Source organism: Lemur catta, chromosome 1 (genome assembly GCF_020740605.2).
Source record: "Lemur catta isolate mLemCat1 chromosome 1, mLemCat1.pri, whole genome shotgun sequence".
Classification (NCBI taxonomy): Eukaryota; Metazoa; Chordata; class Mammalia; order Primates; family Lemuridae; genus Lemur; species Lemur catta.
Window position 1 is genome coordinate 72,260,787 of NC_059128.1, and position 26,430 is coordinate 72,287,216.

A 26,430-nucleotide genomic window follows, 5' to 3' on the forward strand; every position below is an offset into this window, starting at 1 on the left:
ATTTAACTATTTTCTTTAAGGGGCATTTTTTTGGAACTGTTTCAGAAACTTGTTGCATTCCTTTTTTGTTGTTTTGTGTTTTCTCTGTAGCACTGTACTTTTCTCTAAACGAGGAACTTTTTTTCTCCCCTTATTGGCATTCCAACCTAGCAAAGAAATATGCATCCTGAGATAATGCTGCCAGCTTGCTATGAAAACCATATTTCATTCTTTCTTTGCAGAGCAAAAGGGAAAAAGCACAAAGGAGCTGGTATAATTGAATGTAAAGGATTGCAGCAAACCTCCCTTTTGAGTCCCCTCACTGGCATTCCCTTCCTTTATTTCCCCCTCTACTCCTTTTGTTTACCACTTTTAAAAGGCTCTTGCTGAGTCTTAGCTGCTTGCCCAAATTTGGTCTGAATCTAAATTTCTGGAAATGGTACTCCTATGTCTATAGGATAGAAGATGTCTAGAAATGCTGATCTGACACAGCAATGGATTGGAGACACAGCTTCCCAGGTATAATAAATATCTCCAATGTTCAGATCAGTGTGGGAATTTCATGAATCTGCTGTAGGAAGTAAAATGGGAAAATATGGTAACACTTCCTCTTATTCAAAATTGGTATACCACATGTCCATACCCTGGTCACCCCCAGTTAACATTTGCTGTAGACAGAACAAAATGAAATCCAGTTAAATTTCAGGGCAATCCCTCCGGTTAAACATTAATCATGTGTGTTTTCCTTTTCACATCTTTTAATCTCTCTTCCCACCTTCTTTTGCTTTTCTTCTCAGAAATAACTGCAGGTTCCCCCAAGAAATGATAATATGATCATGCAGACAGAGTGATTGGAACCTGTATAGAGATAGAAAGAGATTTGAAACCCTACTGCTAACACAAGCCCAGTTCTTTCACCCCACGAACGATTGGTAAGAAAACACTCTGGTTTAGCAAACGACCTCATGGGGCTGGTTGGAATTGTGCCCCGTGACATCTCTGCCTCCTTCCACGGCCACTGATTTTTCTGGTGTAGGAAGTTTCTGAAAGAGAAGCATTTCACCTCAAGCTCACCAAACTGGAGTTCAAAAGCATGCGTTTTTGTGTTCATTTCCTCAGCGTCGGCAGTTTCAGCACATTAAATGCTGACAATGAATCTAGCACCTGGCAAATCTGACTTGAGATTCAAATGGATTTTTATTCAGAAACATAGATGTTACTTGGAAATAATCACTGAAGACGGCAGCTATGCATTTAACAAATGGCCGCGGTGGAAATTGCTGAGCAGAGAGAGGATATTTAGTCCAGCAGGCTTGTTCCCTTTAGGTTTATCTCAACTCCACCTCCCTGGTTTATCACTCTATCCTTCAATCCTTTCTCTCTTGAGATAAAAGTGTCCAGCTGTCTCTGTACCTCATTTAGATTTCTTGCACCACTGGCCAATTATTCCATATGTTTACTACAAAATTATTTTACTCAAATCCCAGCTTACTCTTGATGTCCTAATATTACAACATATTTCCTGGTGTCTGCTCTCTTTGCGGTGGAATGACAACATACACACTTTTGAAAATGACTTTTCTTTGCTGTAAAGAAGTGCAACCTTTTCTACCACTTACCCAGCATCCTACTAATTAGGCTGCAAATTGAGCTTGGAGATTCACTGACATAAGGCCTAAAATTGACCTTCTATCTTGAAACTTACCTAGTACACTATCATTGCCCTTCAAGTAAAAGCAGCAAAGAAAAGCATCCGGGCACCCAAATCTATCTGGGCTGACGAATCCCAGAGGAAAATGATTGCTTTCCTTAGGCTACCACTCTGTCCCTGTCCATATTTTAATCAGGGCTGAGAAGATTTTCTAACAGTACTACCTTTTCTTTTCAGAGTGCTTTTCACCTACAACATGTTTTCACATACAAATTCGCCTTTTGTCTCAGCATCGTTCCATTTTACAAATAAGAAAACCAAGTCACCTGGACAGTTAATGAGCCTTCCTATAAAGGGCAAGAGAAGAGGGCTAGAAAGGGAAACGGGTTCTTTTCTCTCAGCACAGTCCTTTAGTCCTAATTGAACAAGCCCCTATACATTCTAGAAAAATTCATCAATGGGCCAAATTGAAATAGGTTAAAAAAACAAAACAAAACAAACAAAAAAAAACCCGCTGCTTCCTCCATGAAGAAGTTCTGCAAACTGAGTGCCGATTATGAAAAGCTGTTAGACCTAGAACGACTGCTATGAGACCATTTTGACGGGAAGGTGGGGCAAAGAGGACACAGATATTTAATCTCAGCTTGAGAGGCCGTATAAGGATATATTAATATAATCGATCATAGAAAGGAACTCTCTGAACCACCTTCAACTGGAAAGTTCTTTGGAATTTAAGTTTTATGCTTTTTTATTTGGGGGCTTGTAGACAATCTTCTCTCAAGAAAGCAAATCCTTTATTCCTTATTCCTGGTAAACCTGTATTTAGTCAATAAGTCACCCTGTGGATTTTGTGTGTTGGTATACAAGCAGGCTATATTTATTGCAGTGACTCGAGTTTTTAAAAGTACAGTACTTCTTCCATTTAAAATTAATCTGGAGATAGGAACTTCAAAGTTAATATTGTAATTCTGATATAGCATTGAGGAAAATTACATGAGAATATGAACGTAGCTTATGATTTTTCCCATAGTAGTTTTAGCTTAAGGGATTTTAATTATCAAAGTTAAGACTGCCATATTTCAATGATTATTATTGTCAAAGATGTATAAATGCATCTCAACAAATTACTCAAGCAAGAACTTCCTCATTAAGAAGTATATTGTTTTTCTTTTGTCAATGAATGCTTGTATGTCTCCTGAGAAAATATTAGAGCATTAATACCCAAAACTTTCCTTCAAAATGTCTAACTTTCACAGTTATTTGAAGCCACTTGCCTTCTAGGGCTCCCTAATCTTACCTCCCTGGCATCAAAGAACTACAAAAAACATCTGAGAAACTACAAAAGTCTATCTTTGTTTAATATAGAAGCTATGCACAGTAAGCTGTCTGCATTAAATTTTCCCCCCTTAAATATGCCTATTTCCCCCTGGAAGAAATCTCTATTTCTGTTTATAAGCTTTTTAATGAATTCTTTATTTATATCATTGTACAAAATCATGTCTCTTTCTCATTTCTACAATTATTTATTTTTAACTATTTTAACAATAGCTGCCGTCTATTATATGTGCCAACACTTTGCTAAGCACTTAGCAAGCAGCATTTCTTAAAGTCTTACAACTATATAAGATATACAGGACCATTATCCCCATTTTGCAGATGAAAGAACTAGGGCTTAAAAGGGGCTAAATAATTGCTGAAGGTCGAACATCTATCAAATGATGAACCCAGGATTTTAACCCTGTGCAGTCTGATTCCTGAGCCTGAGTGCTTACCCACCACGCTATGTTACCCTTACAACTTTAATCAATATTCAGTCCAATTACACCATGTTTGCTTCTGCACTGTGAGGAGGGTATTCAGGCTGAGGATATTCGATTCTTTGCTACTCCTCTCTTAATGCATGCACTATGGTTGTTTTGCAGTTGATGTGACTCTCCACAAACTAGCCAGCCTACAAAGCTAGTCTTATCAATTGTGATTAGCTTTGGCAGTGCACACATTGAAGATCTGGCTATCATGTTTTAAAAAAGAAAGTCTTAATTAGGTGATTGATTATTTATGGACTTCTGAGAGCTAATTGTAGAAATAAATGACTTAGTGCTATAAATTCCACTCCTTTCCTGAAATCACATTTTGATTTGGTTGCATCATCACTTTTTGCATACTCCTTACTGTAAATACATGGGAAATGCCCACTAAGATTGCTTCTTACATTGTCTGCTAAGATACAACACATCTTTAATTCTCTTAATTACCTCCTAAACTTCCTTCTTCCTTATTTGTTCTGAAGTTCATCATTACTGACTGATCTTAACAGGTCTGTTTTTATTGCTTATTGCTCCCATCAAGTGCGTGTGGAGCCGTGTTCCATTGCTTATTACTATAGATGTTATTTTATAGCACGTGCTTAACTAACCTTGACCTTACATGGCCTTTCTATTTTAAAAGGTAAGTGAGAAGCAGAACTGGAACAGCAAGTCTTCCATGATTGTCTGCTTTGTAGGCTTTCTATACTACTCTAACTCTTTGGATGCAAACCTTGTAGCACACAAGCCTAAAGTCCTGGTGTCAATCAGAGAAGTGGGTATTATTTCTGAGTATAGCTGACTGATGAATTTAAGGTTTAGGAACTACACTCTGATTTCTTGTGCTTTTTGACTGAGAGCTCTCAGGGCCTGGAATATAGTTTTTAGTCCACTCCTCTCATCTCTCTTACTTATTACTTTGTAGTTAAGAACAGTGACTGTGCTGCCTTTGAAATTAGATTGAATAGCTTTCTCTGTTTTGAAGCTGTTTTCATCAAGGCATTGGGCAGGTTCAAAATGTATTAAAATAAGCGGTGTTCCCTTTTAAATTTCTTTTGGAAATCTTTAGAAATTCAGTCCCGACACTAAATTCTTGGTAGTCTTTTAGAGGTATTTGCTGTACTACACTCACGAGTCACACCTTATTACCAAAGTGACGGTAGCTGTTAACTAAGAATTGGACCCGAGGGCAGGATTATAGGATTTTTCAGAAGGAAGTGTGAAAATTAGGAAGATGGACTTATTTTGTAGAGATGTAGGTGTCAACGTTTATACCGTATTATGGAAAGTATGCTGTGTGACAGACTGTCACATCCTAACCCTTGGCATTCTATGGCAAATATGGCTCAAATAATAGAGAAACAAGAAACCTAAAATATCACACTGACTGAACTCCTTGTACATGCCTTGGGGCTCAGTGGAATTCAGAAAGGAAGGTTGCTCTTTCCAGATTCCAGCCAGGTGTCTAATTGTGGGAAATGCTGGTCTTTAGATGCAGGACTTCAGATAATAAAAATTCTTCACTCTTCAAATGTAATGACTACATCAAAAAGTACAGGTCATGGCTGATATGGAACAGCACTTTCAAAAAGAACAAGATCAATGTCAACGCTAAATATCAGCATAGAAATATTTCATTTTTCTCAAAAACTCCCATCACAACCTCCCTGGATTGCCCAAAAGGTACAAAAATTATGATTCTAAAACAATGTTAACTGTATCAAAGGTCACTGTATATGTAGTAGATCAGTCTGGTAATCAGGATGCTATAATACAACATGTAGAGCAAACAAGTCTCCTATAGTTAACACTGAATGCATTTATTTTATTGTTTCAGACACTGATAACTTGTGCTAGGAACATAAATGAGAATATATGTTTACATACATTAGATTTATTTACACTATGAAACTCATATCAACATATAATCACATACACATACCCCTCTGGAGATTATAGCTTTTATTCCAAGTTTTTGGTCTAAAGGGTATCTTTAAATGTACACAGTTCCAATCTTTAGAAGAAAATTAAAGTGAATTCAAGTCTGTATTGTCTATCCTTTCTTTCTGCCTTTCTTTTCAGGTTAGCAGTTTATTTCTGCATTAATCACCCTGACAGAAGCAAGGCAACTCAATTTTCTGCTTCTGTAGGTAGGCACATCACTTTCTGTACAGCACTAGGCATGAAAAGGGCTGCAGCTAAGCTTTGGTTACTGGTGTAATTGAAATGCTATCCACACTATAGGGTGCATTAAAGTCAGATAACGGCAGTTCCTGTGGCCAATTTAAGTAGCTTGACTTCCCTGGGAAAAAAAAAATTGCCTGACAGATAAGGCAGACAAACTGGCTAATTCTCCAAGCATGTCTCTCATTGTGATCCTAGAAAAATGAGAAAAAAATGAATCACAGAACCACAAAATCAATTGACCCTCGGGTAGCTCATCAGGCAGCGAGCCTGATAAACCTAAAAGCTTTGTTAATGTCTGCCTGCCTGTATCCCACAGATAGAGCACTTTGTAAATGAACCTGCTTTGATAAATATATTAAGGAAAGCTGTGAATAAAGGCAGAGACTTCTCATTTGTAAATACAACCTCTGCTACATGGAATTAGAATGATAAAATGGAGTTCCATGTAATTAAGTTTGTATAAGGCCTGAAATCCGTGCAAATACTTTCCCTGAATTTTGAAAGAGAACTGTCAGTTCAATTAATCTGAACATCACCCCAAGAATGTACTGAACAAAATTAAGCTGCTGATAAAACCTGGGCCAGTATTTTGATAAGTAATTCCTATATCATTTCTTGGCCACTGTGATCATTTTATTTAATCCTCTGCCCCTCCTATTCCTCAGTTACCCTCTAAGCCGTGTACAAAGGGTGGATGGTCCATCCACCACCACAGGAGTAATCTACCAAATCATAAAGCTAAAAATAGAAAAACCTTTTTTCCTATTTAAAAAAAAATTAGGGTAAATAAATTTCTATTAGGAGATACTAAAAAGCCTGTACCTATCTCAGTACTCAAAGCCTAGACAAAAGAATCCCTCCCAGAACTGATAACTCCTTGAGAGGACTGTGCAAAAACACAGAGTGACTGTTTCAACAGGAATGACCCGAACAGAATTTGTGGTTCCATTTGAGAATTTTAAAGCATCAGAGATGGGAAAAGTGAGGCGAAGAAGAGTGACAGAGAAGAAAAGAAAAAAGAGGGAGAGAGAAAGAGAAAAGGAATAAATCTTACAAAAACCATTTCCCTCTCCCTAATCACTACTTTCACTCCTCAAGCTGGAAACACAGAAGTTATCCTCCTCAGCTTCAATTGTTTTAGAAACAAAAAGAGAAAACAATTATTTAGAAATCTCATTTTAGCCATGGGAGAAAGACATTGATTTTTGGGTCACTCACCAGTTGTTTACTTGGAGGATTGTAAGTCCTGTGTCTTGCGCTAACTGTTTCTTCTGCTCTTCGGAGGGGTACGGATGCTAATGAAAAAACAAATGTTTTAAAAGATGTATCAGAAGTTAAGAAAGAGTCACTTACTTCTAAGAATGAAACCACCTTCAGTGATTTCTTTAGTCTATGGCTTGATTTTCCTGCTCACATCTTTTTTATCATGTGTTGAGAAATATGGGCAGGGACAAGAATCTAGAAACCTGTATTAGCAGCTGCATGTTGCTTCCACATTCTGCAGGGCCAAGCAGTAAAAAGCAAGGTTTTTAAGTTACTCCATTTCTTTAATCAGTCAGGGATGTACAGCACTTTTGTGGTGGCGTCAGAATTTTGGTTATCTACAATCCTTTCCCTTGCACTAAGGGGGCTGGTTTCAGGCCCATTTTCCTTTGCTTCCTAGAAAACCTATGTAAAGCCCTTATTCTAAGTTATCTTTGTGAGACGGGTCAATATAATCATTATTTCCTAGTTATCTGAGGTTATTGACAGTAAAAGTTTAGAAGTGAGATAGTATATAATCACAACTATTCTTGGAAGCCATGGCAACTGACTGAATGACAACATAGTTTACTTACAGTATATTTATGTCGACTCCTTTGTGGGACAATGGAAGAGTCTTTCATTTTTACTGGTTACTGCTCTGGGTTAGCAGGGTCACATGCAATGACCACACATCAAAAGGAGTCAATTTTGTGCAATGCTTCATAGAGAAATTTTATATTTTACCTTAAAGTATGGCAATAAGAGAATGAAGCCATAGGTTTCAGTGTTTTTTAATTTTTTACTTCCCATCAAAATTCACCAACATTTATAATAAACAGTTCTCCCATTATCACCCCACTGTCCTGTCTCATTCTGATATCAAGGACTGTTATTTTAGATTTTTGCATTTACTTTAAAAGACACTGTACTGGCATGTACATAATTATGAAACATGTCTGTTAAGTAGGTCCCTGCTCTAAATTCACTGGCTTTCTTAAACAAAAAAGTAAACTTTTATCCAGCATATCAAAGTCATTCATAAACCAGAAAGCCTCCAGTAATAAATATTTCCCATCAACATTATTAAAGGGTGACATTAGGAACAACAAAGTATTCCATTCAGAGTATTCTAATCATTCCAGTATTTGAGAAAGTGAATGTTTTTCAATCATCTAAGATTTCATTCTTCAGGTATTTCATCTTCTATAATAGCATACATTATCCAAAATGTGCACAATTACTTATTAGCAAACCCAAATGCCATTAGGTTAAACAAAATCCCCTGTATAGCAAAAGGGGTTAACTAGATTTGTATTAATATAGAAGCCAGGCTTTTAATATTCTGCAAATGTTAACAAAGAAAGATGATAATGTTGAGTTAATATGGGTTAAGCATAAAATGAAAATAAATTTTTCTGATTGCGAGGTGTTGACACTTTTTTGGCTAGGGCCTCCAGCCTGTTCCTGAAAGCTGTGTAATTACAGAAGGCTTTTCCCCTCCTTTCCCCCTCCTGCTTCGAGCCTACCCACATTAGTAATGACCCCTTCACTGCTTCAAAAACCACTAATGGTCTTCAGCACGGGCAAGAAAAATGAACAGGATAAATTGGAATCCACAGTCAGTAATTTGCATCCTATGAGGCTGCTCTGGCCACTCACACTCATTCCTGGCCATCAATCCTGGCCTGTCAGGTGCTGCACTCTGCCACCATGACAAATACTCCTCCTAACACTCTGATTCGTCCAAACAATGTAATTGTCCTCTATTCTCCTTTTGGTAATGGAGATAATGAATGACTGCACAAACAAGAAGGATTGCTCATCACTGACGCTGGTGTGGCTTCAAACTGGAAAAGGCCTAGAGTACAAATTTTAATTGACTGAAAACACTGGTGGTGGCGGTGGGGGGGGGGGATGATGAAAAAAATCAAAAAAATCCTCATCATGGTATTTTCCTGCCAAATTCAAGGGAGGACTTTTTTTCCCCTCTAAGATTTTGAGAGGCTAGGTTTATAGGTTATTTGCCCAGTGGAAATAAATTTTGCAAATAGCAAAAATTAAAATGAAAATAAGGATGCATCACAAGAGGGTCTAGATCTGCACTGGTAATACATTGGTAATGGCTTCCAGTGTACTGTTTCTTTATGCAGAGTTTTCAATTTTTTGTGTGTATTTAGTCTTGCTCACTGTTGTGATGCATTTGCCCAAAACAGTTCTGACAAAATATGGGTTATAGGGTGTGTGTGTGACAGACAGCAAGAAAGAGAGGGAGAGAGAGACAGGGAGAGAGAGAAGGCTTAGATGTAATAAAGGTTTAGGATGTTAAGAAAGTAGAAGAATGGAAAGGGGATGCTACTGGAGAGCCAATTCTTTCGAGTCTGATTGTAAATTCTGATTGAATAACAAGAATTCTTTCCAGTGTTTTATTAGGAATTTAGTAGAAGACCACAGAATTACATAAACAGTGCATTTTATCTTGGGAATCCCTGAGCTGTACTTTCACTATGAAAGCAGTTGCAAATTCCATCCACAATCATTAAAAAAATTGGTACCTTACCAAAATTCACCTTGCACAGATGGCTTTTTTTTAATTAATAGGGAAGACCATAATAACTTTAACTTATTTAAATAACGGTCTGTGGTTTTTGAACATTCATGATTTCATGCCCCTTTTATACATTGGGTGGACTGTTTATCTGAAAGTGCTCTGGCAGTCAGCCACTATATTTCTAAAATTAAAAAAGAGGTGGAAAACAATCAGCTTCCAGAGGAATTGGAACTATAGCAATGTGTTTTGGATTAATTTACAAATATATGTATATATTTAAGGGCAAACTGTGGAACTAGAGAATTTCTACTACATGGTCTATCATATGCATTCTTCTGCTTTATTAGAACAGACATCATATTGAAATAATAAACATGGGAAGCCTTCACTTCTTCTTTGATGTATATTACTAAATGTCTGACTGGCTCAGATTTAAAATAAACTTTGGTATGTTTGCACTTGAAAACTGAAAGTAGACCACAAGCAATAATTTGTTGTCAGTTTCCATATTTTTGGACTAAGGCTATAGTTTAGTCTGCTCACTGTTGGGGGCCAACTCACTCTGGTCCGGTGGCCCAGAGGTGGCTCAGCTTACACATCAGAGCGCATATCGTAACATAATAACGATGATGATGATTCCCTTCATCAAGAAAGAACCAGCATAGGTTAAAGTTTTTCACATCTCAAAATAATTCCAAAGCTACTGTTGAACAGAAGAAGTGAATCACAAAGATCCTTTTACTCTGAATATCAACTGACAGCTGTTCAAAAAGCTAGTAAGATATGTATGGCTTACGACTTAATGCAGATAGAAAATATTTTTAAATTGTCTTTCTTCTAAGGATTCATTTGAAAGTAAGATATTATCTTTATTCAAGATACTGACTTTGGTTAGGCCTTTTTTTTTTCCCTTAAGGGTTAATCTGGTTTATCAGGTACATGGAAATATATCCACAATATCCTTAGAATACACCAGTGGGGTAGTTTTGCAGCTGAAACCACCTCTTAACCATCTTCTCTTGTGACTAACCCCTCTCCAATGATGTCCAAACTGAAAATGATTTATCATAAACTCTATTCTATGTTGAAAGGATTGATACTGATGTTTTAAAATTTTAAGTGATACTTTGAATCACGTCATAAATTAGAGGTGCACAATGAATGAAAAGGTAATATTTGGAAGGCTAAAAAATCAGAATTAACCTAAATGTCTATCAACTGGATCATAGTTAAATGTGAGATTCTCATGAAAAGCCTGTTGCCATATATTATTGAGTGAAAAAAGTAAGTTGTAGAACAATATATATTATATATTTTTGATAAATGAATAAATTAATTAAATATACACATATCTATGCTTGTGCAAGAAAAACATCTGGAAAAATACACATTGTGGTTCACGTTGTCTAGGGCATGGGGTAGAAACTTTTTGTTGATATACTCTCATATTGTCTATGTGTATAATGCTTCAAACAATTTTTAAAATCTAATATAAATTTTAAAATTATAATTAATTTATTAGACTTGTAAGTAGTTTATACATTCCATGTTTTTTAAATAAAACCATACTTATTTAACTTTTTATACTTTTATGTTGTGGTCACTCTCACTGGAGAGTTTTTAAAGCAAGACAATGCCAGGATCAGTTCTGCCTCTTAAGTTACTTTCCTACTGGATGAGTCTGACTCACTTGCTGGTCTATAAAGTTGACTAGATAAGTGTTTTGAAGACTGAACAATGTGCAGTTTGTCAGATCACTTCTGTGATGACGTAATACAACCTCTTAGACAAATGGTCAAGTAACTAGTCGGGCAGGATCTCAGTTTGAACAAATACTTGGAAACAGATCATTGTGATGACCATTTCATTTTCCTTGCTCCCCTCCAAGACAAATATTTAACAGAGTTAATCCAGGTGAACATGATTTTGATGCTGCCACTCATATATGAAACCCTCTAAGTAATTTCTCTAATGTGGACAATGAAACACACTGGGCAGATGTCATTTATTGATCTAGGGCCATGCTTACTGGAATGGGGTACACGTGCACATGCTGAGGACTTAACCCCTGGATAAATAAGTGTATATTCCTGGAATGTCAAATTTATTCAATGGTCATTAATTTAATACCTTTTTATTATGTAAACAGGAATGCCCATGCTATGAATAGGATGTATACTTCTCATGAGTTTTGAAGGTAAAATAAGAAATAATAAAGATATTTTAAACCTATCCCATCCTTGTAGTGGGAAGTAATCTCTTTTCTATCAAATTCCCATAGCATCACTCGGTATTTGTAATTTTTAGCTTTTCATTGTCATGTCTTATTTGTATCTCTATTAAGTATAACTTTCTGAAGGTAAAACCTTGGGATTTTTAACTTTTATATTTCTCCCTACTCTGTCTCAATGCCTCTCAATATTTGTAGAAAGAATGAAAAAAGAAATAGACATAGGTTTTCATCCAAGCTTTGTCAGTAGTTCTGTCACCTTCAACAAAGACTGTGCCTGGGACATAGTCTCTGTAATAGTAAAATAAAGAGGTTACCAAAGATGTACATGGTATGTAAAACATCAAGAGAGAATATAATAATAAAATTTGTGATGGTTAATTCTCAATCTCACTGACTCTTTCTCTGACACACACACACTCCTTTCAAGTTGTCTGAGCTTCTAAACACTGTACCAGGATGCAGTAAAAACCCTTTGCTATTCCACTGCCCACCTAACTTCTGTTTGTACCTGAAGCTCTTATGCATGAAACAGGACGTATTTCTTGATTTGTGTTGCTATATTTAAACCTCTATATTTTCTGAATATTTGTCCTTGTCTCTAGCTCTTGAAATCAGAATTACAAAATATTAGAGTCAAAAGAGTTTTAGACAGACCTTGGCCGTAGACCTAATTTATGTAGATGAGGAAACCAAGGCTCACGGGGCTAAGTAATATATATGAGGTCATATATATAGACCGTGGCAAGAGTTGGGATAACCGCATCACCTGCTTGCCTGACATTTAGTGGAGGACTTTCCCATTCTAACATTAATGTTTTTTACTGAAGTACTATTTCCCCTTTCTTTTGGTAATAGTGCCCTGATTTTACTTTACAGGTGTGCTCAGGGGTGGTTAAGTGGCCCAGGTTTAGCCAATCAATGCAAGTCATCATGTTGGCTGCATTCAAGATGGAAGCCAAGTTAGATTAATAGGAGTCAGTCATGGAACTGTCAGGTGTTCTCTTTTCACTGGGGTTACTCAGTCAGTAGGATGTGTGCCTGGAGTTGCTGATGGCCATTGCTGCCACCAAATGAAAAGAACCTGACTGAGAATGAAGCTCATGTAGACAAAACCGGGGGCAACAGACACAGAAAATAGATTGCTGACATTATTTCTACATCTGGTTTCAGCTTTACCTAAAACTAGCCACCCTTCACCTTTCAGTCACTTGCGCCAGTAAGTTAGTTCTGAATCACACCATGGCCCAATTTAGATTATCTGGACCTTCCTCAGTTTATTCCCTTTTCCCTTCCAGCGACAAATAGTTGTCTATTGTTTAAAAAACAAAAGAAAAAGAAAACAGGGAGAAGAATGAGGAATAAGAGGAGGAGGAAGACGAAGAAGGAAAAGAAGAAAAAAGAAATGACTTATTCTGCTTTAATCTATACCTATAGACTCTGGTCAAACACAGCAAAAACTGGAGAATTTGGGATTTATTTATGTATTTATTTTTATTTTATTTATTTAATTATTTTTTTGAGGCACAGTCTTGTTCCATTGCCCTGGGTAGAGTGCAGTGGCATCATCGTAGCTCATTGCAACCTCAAACTCCTGGGCTCCAGTGATCCTCCTGCCTCAGCCTCCTGAGTAGCTGGGACTACAGGCTCACACCAGGACACCCGGATAATTTTTCTATTTTCAGCAGAGACAGGGTCTTGCTCTTGCTCAAGCTGAGCTCAAGCAATCCTCCCTCCTCGGCCTCCCAGAGTGTTAGGAATACAGGCATGAACCACTTCACCCAGCAGAAAATTTGGGATTTAAAAAAAGTTTATCAGAGCTGTGATTCCAACAGCAAAAAAAAAAAAAAAAAAAAAAAAACACCACAAAATTTGTAAGATAGAGGCTTAAGCATACAGTGTATATGGAATTGTGAAAGTTTTGTATCTAAATAGGAAAAGCAAGGCCCAGACGCGGTGGGTCACGCCTATAATCCTAGCACTCTGGGAGGCCGAGGCAGGAGGATCGCTCGAGGTCAGGAGTTCAAAACCAGCCTGAGCAAGAGTGAGACCCCGACTCTACTAAAAAATAGAAAGAAATTAGCTGGACAACTAAAAATATATAGAAAAAATTAGCCGGGCATGGTGGCACATGCCTGTAGTCCCAGCTACTTGGGAGGCTGAGGCAGAAGGATTGCTTGATCAGCTCAGGAGTTTGAGGTTGCTGTGAGCTAGGCTGATGCCATGGCACTCTAGCCAGGGTGACAGAGTGGGACTCTGCCTCAAAAAATAAATAAATAAATAAATAGGAAAAGCAAAGGATAAGTTGGAATTTTGATGATGTTTCTTAAAATGACCACAGAGAATAAATTTCATCATGTTTCATACGTAAAGTTGAAACTCTTAAGGGAGATGAATATAAAGTTGCTAATCAAAATACCTGAGAAACACATTTAGACTCAAAAAATTTATAGCAACCAGTGGCTGTGATAATGCAAAATGACACAAAAATTATTGCAATCATCTGGCTAATTTAGGGTTATTTGATTTCAGTACAATTCCCTTATGCAGCTGCTGAAGGAGAGTGTGTTTCCAGTGGTATGTGATCACAACATTCCCTTTCATATCCACTGTTCTGGCACGTCCAAGCCCTACTAATCAATCACAGTCAGTACAAACAGTGGAAAACTCTTCAGAGGCAGACAGAAGCAGTCCCTCTTCACACCTCAAACGTTCACAGTGCTTTGTCTCCTCCTCTCTTATGTTTTTCATTTACTTCATATTGTCTTTCTGTATACATGTGCACTTGTGTTATAGCCCTCAGTGGACTGCAAATTATTTGAGGGCAGAGTTCAAGAATTATTTAACCTTGAACTTTTCTACAGCACTTAGTACAGTGTTTCCTACAGAATAGGTCCTCAATACATACTTGTTATTGAATGCATTAGTTCTGAAATTGATACTGTTTCCTGAGAGAAAGGACTGGCTGTGCCACATATATAATGCATAAATACCCAGATAAATATGGAAAGATTCAGACAATCATTTAACTGAACATTTAGCAATATTTGGGTATTTGAAGACATCTACTGAATTTTTTACTTTTCATCCAGATGTTTGGTGTCACGGAAACAGACTTCAGATTCAAATTAGTAGTGCTGTTTTTTTTTTTTTTTTTCAATGCCAGATATATATTTGGGAGGAAGAAAATGTGACTATTTCAGGAAGATTCATTTCCATTTGAGTTTACATGGAAGTAAATAGATTGAATTATAATAATCACATCCTTTAAAATTCAGAGAAGGTTTGAGAGATTTTAATAATAGCCAGATCCTAAGAGATTAACACATTTGGTTGATACTTAGATCCACAGTGAGAAGGCTCATTGAAAAGAGCAAAGAGAAAAGTACACTCTCTTCTGCAGATAAGATAAAGGAACACTGAATGAGCCTGATGGATTATTGCATAGAGATTTTAAGAATAGTTATTAAATTTATTATTATTAAGATATAGATGAAATAGAAAAATGGAGAAGGAATTTTTTTTAAGATACCGTAGTTAATTACTGAAAGGAAAAACTATCTTAGAATAAGGAGAAACACTTTTTGTATCTGCAAGGACAAACATCATATATACATATTCTAACAGTACAGAGGGAGTTTATATGTATAGGAGTGATGGAATTAAGTGATGGTCAGTTACCAACAACACTCATTTTACCTCTAAACTTCCAAAAAGGCATAAAAATATATTAGAAAAACATATTAGAAAACATTTGCAGATAAGATTCAGAATTTCAAGCACAGTGAATATAATTGTTTTCCTATTGACTGAGACTTTAAAGCTGAGCACAGTCTTATTTTGAAAATAACACAAATTCATTCCTAAGGCTAGAGAAAGATAATTTTTATTTAACATTTGTTAGGATGCTCCCATGAGCTGCTTGGTCATGCATGTTATGCTGCCTACATGGCTAATGGGTAATCTTACTAAATGAGCCAAAAGCCACAAATAAGGCCTTGACTCATTTAACAATCATTTCACATTTCCACACTATGACCAAATTAATGTTTTATGGGGCCACTCAGTTCTACAGCCAGACCACTTTTCCAAAAAATTGAATTTTGTGCTTATTTATTTTATGGGTCATTTGTAGAAATAGATTTCAAAACAGGTTTAGGCTATTTAGATTTTTCAGTGAACTGCAAAGGAAAAACTCACAGACTCAGAGTTTTAGAACTAGAAAGGACATTAGAGGTCATCTAATTCAAACTTCTTATTTTATGCCTAACAAAACTGAGGTTTACTGAAGCAAAATGGCTTGACTAAGCCTAGCTGGCCTCCTCCTCTCTTAAGATGTCCTTGACTTCCCTAGTGAGAAGAAATTTCACACTCATAATCTCAAAGAACACTTCTTATGGAATATCTTATTTCTACCTAGGAATTATAAATGCCAATATCCAGATTTTATCCTGCAAGTTATTTAATAACACCCATACCCCATGTATTCTTATGCCACCCTATCTTTTTCCCATTTGCCAGACTGTATTACAAATACTTGCTTATTTGTCTATCTCTTATTAGACTATACACTCCTTGAGAGCAGAGACTGGCTATCCAAATTTTACTTCCAGAATCCAGTTCCGCACCTGACATTTAAGAGGTACCCAATAAATGTGTGTTTAACTAATCAAATTTGAAAATGCAAACAAATGATTTCTTTGCATCCTAAAAATACTATTTTAAAATTAGAGAAAAGGAAGTTAGTTGAGGTGAAAGCTAGATAGTATATGAGAAGGGAGATTTAAAGAATTAGACAAAGAGGCAAAAAACATCAACTTCTTATTCACATCAAACCTGGAATAGTGAAAATCAGCTTTTACTTAAAACAAGAGTAAAACTTTGGGTAGAGGACTGAGAAGAAATTGGCAAATCCAGGTGGTAACACCGAGAAGCTGTGGAAAAGAAATAAGTGCATGGGACGTTTCATTAACATTTCATTTCTTCTTGTTAAATAGGCTAAGGGGTTGCTTTAAAACAAGGATCTGAAGTATGTGGTAGAGAGTTATATAATGTCTAGACAACCGAGATACTTGTATCTAATCTTATGACAACAATCCTTTTTAACAGGTCCAGACACAGTGCCATATGAGACTGAGTTAGAAGGAAATGAGGATTAGCAATTAGTCCATTATAACATGTCTTTAATAGCATGAAAAAGAGTCTGGGTGAAAAAATATGGAATAAATATTAAGGAATTATTAAGCAACATTAAAAACTATAATAAACAATTCCAGTATGTTTAGTCCAATTTTATTTGCCCGGACTATGCAATGAGTAATTTTGTCTGATTTACCGTAAGAATACACTGAAGGTCTAGTTTGACAAGAGAAAGCTAGCAAGGATTGAAAGAGGAAGAGCTTGTTTAAAGAAACTGAGGGTTATCTTTTATCAAAAAGGTTATTATCTCTAGAGTAAGCAATGGAAATGCTGGGGATATTATCTTCTTTGCTCATCTCAGAGTACAGGATAAGAGAATGGGGTTAATGATAAGCTAAAAAGTCATAAAAACAAGAAGGAAGTAGCTGTAAACTAATGACTTGTGATGGACAGCAGTGGTTAAAAAGAGAACCTTAATAGTGAATGATCGTTTCTTGGCACCATATCATAGAGAAGGTTTTAATCAGGGGGGCTATAATGAAACACAATCCCTTAAGAAGAATTAATTCTTTCATTCTAAAGTTCACCAAGACAAAAACGCTAAGGTGTAAAACACCAGTATTAAAAACTTGGTTCCCAGGTTCAGAACATCTTTCTTTTTCTGACATATATAGAGCTTCTTTCTGCATAGAAATGAGCGTTGGATACAATTATACACATAGATGAACACTCTTTTAAAAAGGTGGGCTCAAAACATTTGGGTTTTTTCTTGTTTAACTATAGTCCCATATTCTTAAACTGTTATTAAAATATGTGAGAAACATCATTACCAGTCTGTTCACAAAATATGACAAAATAAGACAAGCTTATTCCTCAAGTATTCACCATAGTTAAGCAGTGTACTAGTAAATTAAGCAATCAACTATAATAACCAATCATAATAAGAAAGCTCTTTATCGGGCTGTCAAAAAAGGTCAGTCAGCAGTATTTATTTTGGAATTCTCTACAGTTTTATCTTATCAATTTGTTTTTCCTTCCCTTTTTTTTAGATCATCCTGTGTAGTGAAAGTTAAACTAAATCAAGATGGAGACAGAAAAAGTTACTATCACAACATTTATCTATCTCTCATATACAGGCCTTGTTACTATGTTACCTAATTTCTAGAACCCATGAATACTTTAAACATAAAGTATTTCCAATTTGTATGTAGAGCAAATCAACTGATTAGTATCTATCTTTGTGTATATACAGGCCCTGTTACTGTTTTACCTAAGCTCTAGAACACACGAATACTTTAAATATAAAGTATTTCTGAGCAGATGAAAAAAAATCACTTTGTGAGTTTTCCAGTTTGTATATCAACCAAATCAACTCATTAGTAAATAGAGTACCTTCAAAATGTCTTTTCATCATACCTATGAATATATTTCTTCTGGTAATTAAATATATAAGATCATAAACTAATTCATGTCATAACCAAACAAATGAATATATATATCTTCATGACTCTGGATATCTACTGACTAAAGATTCACTCATTCAAGATAAAAGTGATTAAATATTAACATAACAAATCACTGGATAATATTTAACCTTTTACCACCATAATTGAATGCTATGCCAAATAAATCCAAATAAATTAGAAATTTATGGACTAAAAGAAAGTACACACACAAAAATTTAAAGTAGTTTTGGCAAAAAATAAGGTCATATGATAATATATGTTTATAGCTTACTTAAATAGTAAGATGTGGCTATTTTCTTCCTCATTTGGACAGCAAATCAGAAAATATTCAGAAAGGGCTCTTAGCTTGTGTAGCCAAATTCACCTCAGCAGAAAGTAGTCTTCTAATTACCTCTCTACTATGTTTGTGTCTGTTTATCAACTTGGGCAAAAGAAATAGGAATAATGAGGGACATTTAAAATATGAATATATGAAATTATTACACTGGCCATATTTTTTAATCCATTTAAGTAGTAAGATTTTATAGAAAACAATAGCTATCTCTTATTCCTCCTAATTTGTATATTAGAAACCAGTAGTATATCTCTACATTCTTAGAAACAAATAATTCTATTTTTGCATGAAAGTATTTCTTACAAAGATTTACAAAGTCTTGAAGATGATTGTCTCCATAAAAATCAAACTTTCAAAAGACAAACCTTTAATGTAGCTAAATTCAAATGGTATGAACCAGTATGACCAACATCTGCTTTGATTAGTTGAGCATCCATGCTGATCATTGGTGCCTGTTAAATAAATGGTTTTTCTGTGTAATGGGCAAAGCCCTCTAGTATTTCTGATATCTGGTATATTGTGTCTTTGGCAGATGACCTTAAATGTAACTCATATTTAGTATTAATGCAAAGAGCATTAATATTTCAGAGCAATGTGAGTTGACCAATTGACCATAAAAGAAAGATAAGATTTTCATCTGAAATAAGGTACAGTTGTCCCTTGGTATCTGTGGGGGATTGGTTCCAGGATCCCCTCAGATACCAAAATCAGACGATGCCCAAATCCTTGATATAAAATGATATAGTATTTGCATTTGACCTATGCCCATCCTCCTGTACACTTTAAATAATATTTAGATTACTTATAATACCTAATATAATGTAAATGCTATGTAAATACTTGTAACACTGCACTGTTTTTATTTATATTATTTTTATTGTTGTATTGTTATTATTTTCAAATATTTTCATTCTGTAGTTGGTTGAATCCACTGACGTGGAACCTACCGATACAGAGGTCCGACTGTGGTTTGAAGAAAAGTTTGAAGGTATTTTAGCTACTTATGTGTTACTGACTGAATCACATACGTCATTAAAATACTTAAATAATTTAAATACTCCTATTTGAGTAATTGGAAATATACCCTCATACAACATAAGCTGAGTGGGTTTAGTTCCCTGAATTAAGTAAAACACTTAAGGATTGCCACATGGCAAGAAATAAGTCAGAAATGGCCTTTAGACTCTAAAGGAAGAAAGACTCTAGCAGAAAATCCGTTAAGCAAATGCAAGATACTATTTGTATATATTAATATATACCACAGAAGTGTTGATTAAGCTTTATCTAAATGAGGACATTTTCTTACAAAAGCTTAAGAGAGAGCAGTTTTCAGCGAGAGGTAAACAGGAGGAACAAAAAATTATCTCAAAGAGGCCAAAAGTGTGGATAAAAGTCACCATCCAACTCATGATCTGGCTCCCCATATATGACTGCGACTTGGATTTAATCTGGATATTGAGGAAACTATATTGACAAACTCTCCCTCTTTGGACAGTCTCAGCTGGCAATTGGTATCCACTCAGTATCAAGTCTGACCTGGAGGAAACTAAAGGAAGGACTTTTCAGTTCAGGTATTTGAACATGAAAAATTTTCATACAGTGTACAGCACAAACAGGAAATTAAGGAAGAAATGTATAAACCACTATTTTATAAGGTCTTCACCTTTTTTCCAACCTAACCAGCCAATTTTGAAATGGCCTGGGAATATACTATTAAAAGGAATGAAAAAGCCTATGTGCATTTTATCATAGTAATATTTGCACAATTCTGCAAACGTTGATGGATAGCTGCCACATCCTGGGCTAGATATTTAACAAGCCAGGTGACTGGAGCAACGCTGAAACACGGGTTAGAATTGGCACTTCGGCACTTGACTAGTTGGGCTCTATTTTCTCTTCCTTAAGTTCCTGAACACATTTTCCCTTTTCATTTTAAGTGAATGGAATGCTAAAGATGTTATAGAACCTAGACCCACACTCTCTAGAGACATTACTTTCTTTAACTACTTGGACATTTGGGAAACAATTTATAGTAAGCCTAAAACCTGTCAGCAAGTGAACTTCAACTTGGACTGTGCTTTACATAAGTAAATGCAAATTGAAATATTGTAAGTTGAATTACTAAGGGAGTATGCTATTTTCTAAAGTGAGTCCTTTTATAAGATAAATAACATTCTTGCAAAGCAATTAATACCCCCAGTGGACTAATGCCCTTCTAAGTTCTTTGTGAACAAATCTAGATGTTTATAGGAAATGCCAAATGAAACATTCTGGGGTATTTATGAATAAGCACTTGGATTTTCATTTCCGCATTTTGTTCGCTGCTATATGCCCAGCTTCTAGCAAAGTCTAGGAGAGCAGTATTGTTTAATAAATATATGGTAAGGGAATAAGTATTTTTAAGTGTTTGACCTGAGACTGAAGCACTCATTTTAAGTGCACAAGGGAAGCAGAGGAAATATCAGTCTCAGGCATCTGCCTTCTCACATTAGTAGTTAGAATCACCTAATTGGGAGGAGGCTGATGACAACGGGAGGAGAAATTTCTGCACATTATGGATTTAAAAGCAAGCATACTTTCACATTAGAAATCTGAATGGATTTTTTCCATGAGGAATTATATATTTCTCTTAGCCCATATTGACTCAGAAAGAGGGGGGAAAACCTGTAGAAAGCCCCACAGAACTTATCACAATAGTCTAGGCAGAAGTATATGACTGTCAATCCAAGGCAGTAACACTTTCCATAATTTAATACCCTAGTGGATAAATATGTGAATTTAAAGTGTAGATACATTTTGGAAACACTCAAACAACTCAGGAAACACATGTGCTATGGTGTCATCAGGTCATACTTCAGGTGGAGCTCTGGGAAATTTTTTGGAAAATACTGGTAGAAATAGGTTGGAAGGAAAGAGAGCAAGCACATAAATCCATTAGCAATTGCATTTATAGCTCTTCCCATCTGTCATTTTTCAAAGCATTTTTCTAATATTAGCTGCTGAAGTTCTTAGTGTGTGTGGTTCATATCCATTGTCTCATGTCACTTGATAAAGGTAAAGAGCTGAATGCAGGAAGCATTTGTGACTTAGCACTCTTTTGTGATCCAGGCAGAATTAAACGCAAAGGTGTTAAGCTATGAGTTCTCAATTTCTTTCCCTATGCTGAAAATCTATGAAGCTATTTCCTAGGAATAATTTTATGTCTTTTAACAAAATCTTTATCATTCTTCACATAAATTAGAGAGCTTAGGATGTGAAAACATTGCTGATGTTACCCATTATAATATAATCCATTACATTGAAGATTTTATTATACTAACTCAAGGCATGCAAAGCTAACTTACAGAACAAAATAATCCTGTGATGTTGGCATGATTTGATTAATTATATAGGTCTACAGTTGCCATCAAAACCATGCAAGACAATGGATTTCTAAAGTATTTGTTTTAGTTTTACCTAAGATTTAGTAGTTTACACTCATACCTCTCTGTCCCTCCTGAATGCAAGTGACATTATAATGCCCGCTCATGGCCAAGACACGTGGCTTAAAACATTTAACAAAACTGCTTGAAGAAATAAATAGCCATAATTTTAGAATGAATATGGGAGTCCTGAATAGTTCCACCATTAGGTCAGTTAATTTAAACTTTACAATATATGCATGCCTCCCAGTAGAACATAAGCTCCTTGAAGGAACTTGAAAGGAAAAACTAGAAAAATTTCATTGCATGAACCTTGTCCCTAACCCAGGCTATACTTGTGCAAGAGAGTTGGGGATCTGGAAACTTCTGTGGCTAATGTCTGCAACACGCTGTGATAATGACCAGGAGACTAACTAGTCATTCAAGTGAGAAAAAGGTTTGGCAAGTCCAAGAAAAAAAGGAACTCACAGTCATTTATTCAGGGAAATTAAAAAACAAAACCAAAAACTTGTGAAGAAATTTAGGCTATATCTCATGAGGGAAAGAAGAAACTAAAAAAAAAAAAAAAATCCTAAGAGACAAAGTGAGCTTATATACATTAGAATAATATATGCTCAAATCTCTAGAGAAACTCTATTATATCACGATTAATGCACAAACTGCAATCAAGCCAGGCTAATTTCAATAGATTCCAAGTTTTGAACAGTTCTTAGGCTATCCAAGTGGGAATTTGGCCAGGACGCTGGGGTTAATAATTCATTTTGAGGAGGGCTAATTCTTTGGGAGGCAGCCCACTCTGCAGGAGGAAACATTTGGCCCATGTGAGCAAATTCGCTCTTCAAGATCACCATCTATTAGCTCCACAAGACACCTTTTGTAGGGAGACAGTGAGGGGAAGTCAGTTCACTTTCTCATACATATAGAAATATTTATCATGTTTTCAATAAATACATATTAGTGTCTGAGAAACGGCCCAAGCATACACATCTAATGTCTGGATTCTGAAGGCATAATTTTTATACCAATTTTCAATTACCATGATCTTAGCATAGCATTGTCTGAAGAGTATTGTGGCTAAAAGTAGGGGCTCTGGAATCAGACAGGCCTGGCTTTTATCCTTGGCTCTGCAGATTACTAATTGTGAAACCTTGAAGAGGCAACTGAATCACCCTAGGACTTGGGTTTTTAATTTATAAAATAGGAAAAATAATGGTGCCACTTTGTAGGGGTCTTATGAGGTTTAAGTTAGTTAGTTATTAATTGAACAAATAGTTATTGAGTGCCTGGGATTGTTACAGAAGAGACAAATCCCTAACCTCATGGAACTTATAGTTTGGTGAGAGGAGTAGGCAATAAATTTAAAAATATATAATCTGTCTGATGGTGATAAGTTTTAGGAAGAAATAAGGCACTTTATGGATATAGAAAATGACTGGGGATGCTGCTCTTTTATGTGGGGTGGCCAGGGAGAACATTTTGAGAAGGTGACATTTGAGCGGAGACTCGAGCGAAGTCAGAGCCAGCCAGGAAGCAGGAATGGCAAGGAGCCCCGAGGCAAGGAGCCCAGAGCCCCACTGCGGAGTGAGAGGGGCTGAGTGGAAGGATGGGGGCTGGAGAGGTAGCCAGTGCCAGGCCATTCTGGGCCGCTGGGTCATGTTAAAAGATTTAAGTACTAACATGGTGTCTGGCACATAGTAATCAAGCACATAATAAATAGTAGCTATTTATTTATTCATACTGGGTAAATATAGTCATAAATCAGAGTCATTCATCATTTCCATCGCTCTGCCATGTAACTGGAGTTTTCTGTATCAATCCTGTCATCCCAACAAACCTGGTTTCTAACTGATATCCCAACACCTTTTCAATGCTCATGAATATCACGAATATTTCTAAATATAAATGTTTTCTGCGATGTGTGGTTATTCAGCATCTTATTTACCTGTTGGCGGGTCTTAAAAGTGATGGTTTTTTTTAAAGGCACTTTGGTTGAATAAAGTGAGAGAGGATGCAAAAGGAATCTTCAGCTGGGGCATGTGTACTCGGGGAGATGAATGAGGACAGTGTCCTTTGTATTTTCCCCAAGAACAACAGAAGGTAGATGGTTCCTCATACTAAGCTGATTTGGAAGAAAAATCTTTAATTGGTCTTGTGACTCCAAATTGACAATTCAACCCCAGCTATCACCACAAGCAACTACACAAAGCACCCAATGAATCATTCATACCCTTCCCAAAACCTGTATGGCTTCATGTCACCAATAAAACAGATTCTTGGCCTGCATTCTAAGGCCTTTCACAATATGGGCCCAAACTATCGTTTAAAATTTATATCCCACTATCCTGCAACATAAGTGTAAAATACTAACCAGGCCACATTAGCTTCTTTGTCCATTTTACTCTTTTGTCACTGCTATCAAAACACTTCTCATATTCCAGATATTCAAATGCTCACCATTATTTCTCCTCCTTTTATACACATGGAAGACTATGTTTCCCAGCCCCTCTATACCTCTCCTTCCCATGAACTGGGCAGGACCACTTGACTGGTTCCTAGACAAATAAATGACTGTGATTGAGGGTGTGTGTACTATTTAGGGGCTCAAGAATTCACTTGCTGTTATGAACTCCCCTGGCCCTCTCTCTTGCTGCTATAATTGTGGTGCTACTTGCTAAGATAGAGGCGCCACAAGGCGGAAGAAACCCCACATACTAAGCTTGCATGTGGAGGACAGCTGCCTTGGAGAGAGGCCTGAACTCACTACTGATTTTGTGTGCCCATGAAATAAACTTTTTTTTTTGTGATATGCCACTGAGATTTTTGGTGCTATTTGTCAAAGCAGCATAACAAATCCTGTTCTTATTGATATGCCATTCTTCAATATCAAGCTTCCTTGATCATTACTTTGAAGTGATTCTTCTTTTCTCTGTACATCTAAAAATCATATGAAAAAATTTATTTTTTAGATGCAGGTTAGGAATTTCTTTGTAGAAACAATCAGTTCTATTGAAAATGATCTTTGATGAACTTAGGGGTTGAAAAATAGGGGTTGAAATAAATCTTCCGGGTCTGTGCTTCTAATGGCAGCCAAGTTTCTCGTCAAAGCAGGAAGCTACTCAGCCTAAATGGTTGAAAAGCTATATTGAGAGCTGCCTGGGAGAAGAGGGGGAGAGGTGATTAGAGTTAGAGGGGAGGCCTGGGAAGAGGTGGTATAAAGGGAATTTTTCAAATGGTATGTATGCTATGTAATGTGACACTTCCACAGGACACTAAAAACCTTCAGTAAAACTAGAGGATTCACAAAATCCTAGATATGATTGGATTTCTTGAGGAGGCTGATGAAGGGGCTGAAGTTTACATCAAGTTTATGTTGGTTTAAAAGAGATTCACTTGTGCAGTCAAAGGAATCAGCTGACATCTGAGTCACACTGCATTTATATTATTCATGTAGGAGAGATGTGCATTGTAGATACTGGGGGTAAGAGAGTAAGGTCCTCAACAAACGGAACCATATTTCACATGTCTCTTTGTTCTGCATGTGGCTAACTCAAAACTTTACAGTGGTGGATCTCGGAGGATCTCTCGGTGTATACCTACATAATTAGTGCGATGGGCACTGTCTGGGGAATGGACACACTTGAAGCTCTGACTCGGGGGTGGGGTACGGGGGCATGGGCAATATACATAACCTGAACGTTTGTACCCCCATAATAAGCTGAAATAAAAAACAAAACAAACAAAAAAACATATTGATTGAATAGATGATTGTTGCAGATCAAAACCATTCCTCTTCAATTGTTTTTCTCATATTGAAATATAAACTAGCCATAATTTACTCTTTTTGTTTATTTTCATTTTTTGCTAAAGGCATTTAAGAATATTCTATGATATTTCAGTCATTTTAGTTTGTAAGTGGTCGCAAATATTTTAAGTCCTCTTTAGCCACAACCTTGCTAATTAGACATTGTTGTATTTCTTCTCTTAGTCTGCACATTAAACTACATTTAATTATCTGAATTTTCTCAGTATGAAGAAAAAGAGCTCCCATAAAGGGTGAGAATTGAGAGGAAATGTAGATAAAAATGAATTTCACTATCTCACTTCCAGTTTATCTACTCTGTCATCAACATTAAAGTCCTGTTTTTGTCTCTTCAGAAAACCACATGACATTTGAGAATCTTCTCCTCTACTGCACAAATTTCAAAACCATCTGGAACACCTTCCTTCCTTCCTTCTCTCCACCTCCCTGCTCGTCCATCCTTTTCTTCAAAAATGAAAGTGTTTTTTCCTTATTTGGCTCGCTCTTCCTACGTTTCTGAGCTCTTACATTTTATCTTAATTCTTTGGTTATTTGTAGGTATTATTTATCTGAAAGCAAACTCATACATACACAGGATAATTTGAAATAAATAATACTTAGAAAT

The 26,430-nt window shown here is 36.2% G+C and overlaps 1 protein-coding gene across 4 annotated transcripts in view; it reads right to left on the reverse strand.

Annotated features, from left to right (window-relative positions):
- MEIS2 (Meis homeobox 2) overlaps window positions 1-26,430 on the reverse strand; it is a 200,602-nt gene that overhangs the window by 49,680 nt on the left and 124,492 nt on the right. For all 4 annotated transcript variants that reach the window (XM_045527940.1, XM_045527930.1, XM_045527959.1 and 1 more), the window contains exon 9: window positions 6,841-6,917. In XM_045527940.1, coding sequence (XP_045383896.1) covers window positions 6,841-6,917 — 77 coding nt within the window. The remainder of the gene's footprint in view (window positions 1-6,840; window positions 6,918-26,430) is intronic.